The sequence below is a fragment of the Centrocercus urophasianus genome, unplaced genomic scaffold (assembly GCF_019232065.1).
Source record: "Centrocercus urophasianus isolate 14NV4802_14NV808 unplaced genomic scaffold, USGS_Curo_1.0 seq_1122, whole genome shotgun sequence".
Taxonomy (NCBI): Eukaryota; Metazoa; Chordata; class Aves; order Galliformes; family Phasianidae; genus Centrocercus; species Centrocercus urophasianus.
In genome coordinates this window covers 1-8,417 of record NW_024884279.1, presented here as the reverse complement: position 1 = coordinate 8,417, position 8,417 = coordinate 1, and the positions used below count along the sequence as shown (strand labels likewise).

At 44.1% G+C, this 8,417-nt stretch overlaps 1 protein-coding gene across 1 annotated transcript; it reads right to left on the bottom strand.

Annotated features, from left to right (window-relative positions):
* Window positions 1-677: 677 nt before the first annotated feature.
* Window positions 678-8,120, bottom strand: LOC122155392 (regulator of G protein signaling 7 binding protein). The gene is made up of 3 exons (XM_042809225.1): window positions 7,962-8,120; window positions 5,245-5,411; window positions 678-858 (listed from the first exon to the last, which is right to left on the bottom strand). The coding sequence occupies exons 1-3, from the start codon at window positions 8,118-8,120 to the stop codon at window positions 678-680; spliced, it is 507 nt and encodes a 168-aa protein (XP_042665159.1).
* Window positions 8,121-8,417: the final 297 nt, after the last annotated feature.

The window sequence follows — 8,417 nt, the reverse complement described above, 5'->3', positions numbered from 1 at the left end:
TCTTTTTCTCTTGATTTCCAGAATAATTTGGAGCAGACCTTTTTTGTTTGCACGTGTGCCTTAGTAAGCAGACAATCATGTTAAAGCCTGATTATTTAGGAAAAATTCAGACATTCTAATAAAAACATAGCTAGAGGTGGGTGTCAACAATTGTCTGAACACAACCTTAGGAACTGATCTAATAATAATTATATCTGAGAACCTGCCCCCTAATGCCTAAGGAAAGCATCAGAAATCTAGGATAGACTGTATAAGAAAACAAAAGTGGAAATGAAATGAAACTACTAAAGCAACACTACGGAAGCATTTCTATGTGTTGCAGGAAAGACAGGAATGCCATCAGGATGTTTTTTAAGTCTGCTACCTCAACTTCACATGAACTCAGGGGGAGCTACATGTAACAACTGTATTGTAAAAGTAACAGAAACACATCAATGTAAATTCGGAGATTTACTGAGACTTTTGTCACAGGCTGAGAGGGCATCAAGAGGCCATCTAGTTCCCCTCCCTGCTTAAACTCACTGCAGCAAGTCACTAAGGACCATGTTCACTGAGTTCTGATTATTACTTTTAAGAAGTGGAACGTTTTCCTGGAGCCTTTTCTTCTCCAGACTGAAGAAGCCCAGCTCCCTCAGACTGTCTTCACAGGAGAGGTGCCTCCAGCCTCCTGATCATCCTTATGACCCTCTTCTGAACTTGTTCCAATAGCTCCACATTCTTTCTTCTGCTAAGGACACCAGGCCTGGATGCAGAACTCCACACAGGCTCTCATGAGGGCAGAGCAGATAGGAACAATCCCCTCCCTGGACCCGCTGTCCTCCCTTCTTTTGACGCAGCTCAGGATGCAGCTGGCCTGGGCTGCAAGCACACATTCCTGGCTTGCATCAAGATTTTCATCCACCAAAACCCAAAAATCCTTCATTGTGAGGTTGCTTTCAAGGAGTGCTCTGTCTGTACCATGTATTTGGGATTCCCCTGACCCAATCTCAATTTATTGAACTTGATCTTTTTGAACTTCATTAGCTTCACATGGGCCCTTTTCATGCCTTTCCTGGTCACCCTTAATGGCACCCCTTCCTTCTGTCTTATCATCTCAAGCACAACTCATCTTGGTGTCATTAGCAAACTTGCTGAGGGTGCACTCAATCTCACTGCCTGCGTCAGCAATAAAGATGTTTAAAGATGTTAAAGAGCATTGGTCTCATGATGGACCCCTGGTGAAACCACTTATCACCAGTATTCAGCTGGAACTATAGCCTTGGACCACAACTCTCTGGCTGCAATCATTCAACCAATTTTTTATACACCAAGAAATCCAGCCTTCAAATTTATATCTCTCCAATTTAGAAATATGGATGTGGAGTGGAATCACATCAAAAGCCTTGCACAAACATAGGTACATGACATCAGTTGCTCTTCTTTTGTCCACAAATACCATCACTCCATCATAGAAGGACACCAGATTGGTCAGGCACAATCTCTCCTTGGTGATGCTGTACTGGCTGTCTTGGATCACCTCATCATCTTGCATGTAGCACAGTGTCCAGGAGGACCTGCTGCACAATCCTCTCAAAGCACAGATGTGTGGCTTCTATTTCATCCAAGAAAAAGCCACTGTCAACATTTATATCAGATTATCAGAGAGAAATGATCAGTTTTAGTTTCAGTGTGCCAAGTGCACCCAGAAATACTTGCATTATGTAAGCATATCAAGTGCTTCAGAATATGAAAGGAATGTTTTAAAAAGTCTCTACGCTTGCGCGGATCTGTGCCTTAAAATGCAGTTCTGAGTTATATTTCTATTCCCATCTCAAACTTTTGACAAATTCTGATCTAAAATACCATCAAAGTATTTACCAGCCAAAAAAAAAAAAAGATTCCAAAATAGAGGTTTGCACATTTTTTTCCTTCTCCCTCTTGTTCCAAACACTTTCTTTTTGTTTAGAAAAAAATACTGATCCATTTTCTTGCTGCTTTACCTCCTCTGAGTTTCACCATAACTTCTGATACTACAAGATGCATAATGTAATTCAGAAAAGATAATTTATAATGGTAGAAAATGCAGTGAAAGAATCAGAGCTTGATCACAGCCCTCAGAAGATAGCATTAATAATAAAAAAGAATTTTTCATATGAATTAGGATTACTATAAGCAAGAACTGACCTGAAGTCCTGAAAGAAGTATTGAGAGAAGAGCTTTAACTTTAACTCCTATAAGGTTATTAGCCAGAACTAGAATATTTTCATTCAATTGATTTCTATTTCTAATCTTTGTTCCCTGAAAGTCATAATGTTGGTAAACTCAGGTAAACTCAGGTAAACTCTTTGGGAAAATTTGATCTCTCTCCAACATCAGAATGTATGCATCTTCAAGAAGAGCATGTGATGAGGGCTATAAAGCCAAAGATGGAATTTGAAGTTTCCTGTCTTGATAAACTTAACTTTAATTAATTCATCTGTAATGTTTTTAAACACATCACAGTGTATAGATGTCATTACTTATCCTCAGCATTTTCCAAGTAGAAGACCCTCATACGTATACAAATTCTGAAATCTGCTGTGAGCTTGTATTGGTCAGGTATTAATTGCTCAGATGCAGCCTTTGACTCACGAGATTCCTAAACTACTGACTAGGAAGTGGCAAGTATACAAGGGAAAGCAATGCTCCACGTACAATCTGCTTTTCATATATATGTATATATATTTCCCTTAAATCTCTGCTACTGGCTGCTGTCAGATTTGGACCACATTGGGTGATATGCTCCAACTTAGTCCAGTCTCTTAACGTTTTGTGTTTCCTCACTACTTTCTTACCTTTATCATTCTCTCCTTTGCTTTCCTTTCTCCTAGTTTTTAAAATGTAAGTGCAGCTTTCACTTGTTCCATGTGCCTAGATGAACATCCTTTGACAGTATGTAAGTGTATACATCTGTTACAGCTACAATGGGCATCTTCTCTTGTTCACATTACACCTCTCTCTGATGTACTGATGTACCGAAAGCCAAAGCTTTTTCTTTCTCTTGACTTCTATCCCATGCAGTTTCTAATGTACCATCTCCACCTCAGCATTTTTTTCTTTAATGTTATCTAATAAAGTGAAGTCAACTTCTTGAAAGAAACTCCAGTGCCCTGCAATAGCTCATATCACTAATGGACAAAAAGGATGTTACTGATTGAATGCCGATATGTAATGAAATCTTAAAGCCAGTAACACAATTAGTTAACTGTTATAATTATCTCTGGCTAGGAAAGCAATAGGCAAGGATCGTTATCTTGAACAAGCTTTGGAAGATGGAATCAGCTGTGTTATCTGGAAGTTTGCAGAGCACAGGGCTGCTCATTTTAAATTAAAGTAGCAAACCAAATGAACCTTTGTCCCACCTGCTGACTATCAGTGACTTCAGAACAGCACACTGCCCTCCTGACTGTTGGATATTGTAGCTGATTTAATACATTCCTGTCCTTCAATATTTTTCTTCTCATTATATTTTCTTCTCACTAAATTAAGTTCTAGATCCTATGCCATACGCACAACATCGCTCTGCAATCTGAATTACAGACTGCACCTCTATTTACTACTCCTCTCCTTCCATTTGTGTTCTGCACAGAGTCCCTGCTGCACCTTCACCTCCCATCTTTCCTCACAGACATGCCACACAAGTGGAGCTGGCTCATATGCCTTTCCTCAGCTGTAGGAGGGTGACGTTGTGAAGCACATCTTGTAAAATGTCTGTCAAACTGAACAAGTCATTTCCAGAGGGTTTCTAACACCTACCAGTTGTTATGGATATCACGTTATTATCACAGTTATTTAAAATAGTTTTAGATTAGCTAAATGTCATTCTCGTAACAACTGCTCAACCTTCAGGACATCTTTGTGTATATGACAGACTCCCAGCTGTGAAATGATTACTTAAAGAAGCTCTCTGTTTTAAAATGAGTCTGCATTTACATTTTTCTTCAACACAAAAAATAAAAAGAAAAAATCCAACCTATGTTCTGCTATTCAAATGTATGTTTTGTTTATCTCTCTATTGAGTCTGAAAGTACACAAAATCCATTTCATTACTGTTTGCTTGTTTTCATGTTCTCAGTGTTACAGTTGTTGAGTTACTGTGTGCTGGTTACTGCATGCTTTGTCTTTTTTTTTTTTTTTAATTAACTCTCCCAGACTTTAGTAACTTAAAAACATCTGTTGTCTTTCAGGAGCAAATCAGAGTTTGTAATATCAGCACAGGAGATTATGCACAAAAAATTGCTTCTGAATAGATCAACAGTTCTACTAAAATGACCGATGTTTTTTTCCATGTTTGTTACAGTGGTCTTCTCTATTCACTAAATCTGTGACAGCTTTCCCATATAATTGATGAAAGAAATTCCTCGAGGACCGGGCAGAGCTGCTGAAAATAAAAATTTCATAATGATTTATGTTGGGTAAGGTGGGAGCAGGAAACTGACACGGCTTGGTCAGAGAGACAAGGCTCGGGAGTGAGTGTGTTAATGTCACATCCCTGTCATCTGCTGTGCGACCCACAAAAAATTGGCCTTTGTGAAAACATCAATTCACTTTTGAAAGGCAGTTATTCTATCTCTGCTTGTCTTTCCTGTGGCGCAGTCTGAAGTAGGCGATGATACATGATGATACATTCTGTCACCATGGAAAGGAGTGCTTATGTCGTAATACACAAAGTCGATGAGAGAATAAATTTAAAAAAATACATGCTGGGAAAGCTTCAATCCTTATTTCAACACAGATGATTTTAAAAACATGCAGAAAGTAAACACAAGCTTCACAGCAGCCAAACTTTGTAATCGCCCCTCACATAATTTTCACCTGATTCTTTTTTCCCCTAATTTTGTCAAGTTTCTACTAGCACTGTTACTTGTTTCTGACTCCTCAGGTATACCCAGTGAAGGCCTGAGAAGGCACTGGTTGCTACATCGGTGTTAAACGTCAAGGCTTCTTCCTTCATCTTTTTAAGCTGTCTGGTGATACAGGGAAAAATCCTCCTCACTTACATAAAAGTATCACACAAAATCAGTGAGATATCACCTCTGTCACGGGACTGGGATTTGATACCAAATTGCACTACAGTAGGGATATAAGCATTTGGTAGAATTTGTGGTCATACATCTCTACCCTAAGACAGAAACACAGGTCAGTGCTGTTGATGAAAGTCTCCTCAATGGAATATTTAGCAGAGATGTGCAAGAGAGTACAACTTTAACATGAATAGGCTCCTACCCAGAAATTGCTGCTAGCTTCTGGTGAGCCTGATAGGCCATCTCACATCCTTGGGTCCGGGTTTTGTGCATTTCTGCATGCAGAGATGGGCAGGTGACAGAGACATCCCCAATGGAAATCACCAGCTCCCGGTACAGGGCCACCTGGGTATTGAAATCCTGGACGAGCTGAAAAACAGACGATGTGCTTAGGTGAGACAATGAGTGACAATGATAAAAACAGCTGTGTTTTTATAAACACATATCCAAACTCAAGCCTGCTCCTGCTGCTCCCAGTCTCTCGGCACATGGGATAAAGTGCCTAAGATTTAGCGAATGATGACGGACTCCCTGCCAGCTGCCTCTTGTCTGCTACAAATGCTCATCTGCAGGAAAGTGCTGTTTGTGCTTCTAATCTCTGCAAGTGTGAGTTATTAGTCTTAAACACGAAGCAGACAAAAAACCAAACCAAAACAAAACAAAAACAAACAAACAAACAAACAAACGCACAAAAAAACAATCCCCAACAAACAGCTGCTTTGCTAGTAGGTTGTTTTTTTTACAATCAGTAAGAGATGAAAACATCTCCAGAAACGACTGTCTCTGTTCCTCTTGCTTTCTGATTAATGGCACACTTAGGGATTGGAATGCAATGCTTGCTTTTACACTAGGGATTTTGCTAATTTTGTAATGAATTCCATTCTGTCACCGGGCTCTAACCCACATTTGAGACCTGAAATTGATTGGGAATCACTGTCAGGTGAGGTGCACTGGGCAGGCACTTCCAATCCAGGATTCTGGAAAACACCTTTCCCAGCATGGGAGCAAAAAGCAGGTAAAAAGGTAAACAAGCATTTTGACCTTTCGTCAGCTATCTGATACCCAGCAGACACATCAGGATGCTGCTGGATGCCCAAGTAGGTTCACAGTGAGGGACAGACCATGGCTGCTCAGTTCCACTGACTGCCTGTGTGGGACTGTATTTTAAGGAAACAAAGCATTTGCTGTCTGCTGGGAGAAGCACATCAGGACATTTGCTCTGCATGGTGGTGGAGGTGGAAGGGAGCATTAGAACAAAATATGTATCAATTTGTTTTGTTGACTTGACCTCCATTTCCAAATTATAGAAACAGACAAAAGCAACTGCATCCATCATTACCATCAGGATTTTGATGTGTCCCACATACAAGTATGGCAAAAATCCAAATCTATCCATCAGCTTCACCAAATGTGAAAGTCCAGTCCTCAGATTGCCGTACTCAGAAAGAGAAAATAAATGAGCTGCTTCTGCAGCAGTTTTACATTCTGGCTCTTTGTGCTCATAACTGTAATTACGCAGTAGGACTAAGGACTTGTATCAGGACCCCTTTTTTTGGCCATGCTTTCTCAAACTGTAAGGCTTCACTGTTTTTGGAGGGGGTAAACAATGCCTTCATCTCACCAAAAACCCACACGACAACAAAGCCCCAGACAAAACACTCCAACTCTTCTCATCTCCTGTTCTACGTAGCTTAAGAGCACACAAGAAATGAGTGGACAAAGAGAAGAGTACACTGTGTCACAGCACAATTATTCTGCATCATAAAAAACAAAGACATCCTCATCCCACACTAGTGAGGCAGATGCATTCTGCAGGTTCTCACCTGACATCCCCTGACCCAACAGAGGACGCACTGAGCAGCCTCAGCACTGCCAAGGAAAACAAAACCACACTGATGCTTCAGCATCAAGACAGAACAAGAGAGTGCTCCCTCATTTTGTCTCTAAATCTCACTGCATTTTGACAGTCCATTGGTAAATCATGTCATACTTCTAATCAGAATTTTACCAGCTGAAGAGTGAAGAAACAAAGCTGGCACTTGTGTTTAACGTCCTGAATTAAGCTCCCGAGAAGGAGAAGAAAGGCAGGATGCAGTGGGATCCACTTGTTGGTTGTATTTATAGAGCCACGGTGGCAGCTTTGTTCTCTGGTGCTCTGGGCTGCTGCCGGTTTGAAGTATCGGTGTGGAGATCTGCCAGCACTGTTCGTGTATCAGAGTAAAACAGTGCCAGAGCCCAGCAGCACAGAAGTAGCAGAAACGCTTCCAGCGCTGTTGGACAGAGCTGCAGCGAGGCTCAGATCTGTCAGGCAAAGTAGCAGCAACACATTTGTTTGCTATTTCTGTCATGAGAGAGAAGGGCAATTTTGGGGCCCAACGCCTGCTGGGGAGCTAGAGACAGGAAGCATGGCACCAGCCTGGGGGAAGGCACCAGGACCCCAACAGTTTGAGCAACGCAAATGGAGAAAAATGCCATGGTGTGCCATGTGACGGCCCAAAACTAACACGGATGTACCTGAGACCTGCTCTGGAGACAGCAAGCACTAGCACACACAACAGGAACAGAGTGTTGCTGTCTCAAATTCTGCATCCCGTTTAGCATGCTTTTAGAGCAAGAGGGTGGTTTGTGCGCACTGATGCAACAGAAGCGACGGCTGACCTGCTCAGGCTCGGTCTGAGCAGAGATTCTGCCGGATCCAACAGAAAGCAGTCGCCGGCTGTAGGCAGCGTTGCGGGCTCCGGCTCAGCGGACCCCTCGTACCCCTCACCTCCCGTGGCCGAACCACCCGAGCTCGACAGCGCCCTGCGGGGAGCGCGGCTCCACCCGCGCCGATGGCAACGGGGGGAAGGGGCTGGAGCGGCGCTGCGGAGCGTCGCGGAGAAGCGGAACGCGCGAGCGAAGCCCTCCGGCGGTACCCACCGTCTTGCAGTCGTCCAGGGCCCGCTGGTTCTGGCAGGCGCCCTCGAAGCCGCTGCCCCGCCGCTCCCCTTCGCGGCCGCGCGGCGAGGTCCCGCTGCCCGGGAAAATGGAGGCGACGGGGCGGGGGCGCTTCCTGCGCCCGCTCAGTGCAGAGCTCATGCACGCGCATCCGCTGCGCGGAATCGCCGCCGCCGAGGGGGCCCCGCGGGCGCGGGCAGCGCCTTCCCCGCCGCCGCTCCGGGGAGGGTGCGCGCCTCGCTCCGCTCACGGCAGTGTGTGGAAAGCTGGCGCCTGCGGGAGAGCCCGGAGAGCGCCCTGCAGCATCGCCCCGGCTACCGCGAGGAGAGGCGGAGGGGCCGGCGCCTTCCCTTCTTCAGCAGCATGTCAGTCCCCGCGGAACCGCCCCGCCGGCGGCATGCCCCGCCGTCCTCCTCCCCGCAGGCGGCGGGGGGGGGG

Excerpts from the sequence above, each read along its gene's own strand:
- LOC122155392 (XM_042809225.1), bottom strand. The coding sequence starts at position 8,120 with ATGAGCTCTGCACTGAGCGGGCGCAGGAAGCGCCCCCGCCCCGTCGCC. Across the intron at positions 5,412-7,961 it reads CCCTGGACGACTGCAAGACG|CTCGTCCAGGATTTCAATAC; the intron begins GTGGGTACCGCC and ends TCTGTTTTTCAG. Across the intron at positions 859-5,244 it reads AAGCTAGCAGCAATTTCTGG|CCCAGGCCAGCTGCATCCTG; the intron begins GTAGGAGCCTAT and ends GTGTGCTTGCAG.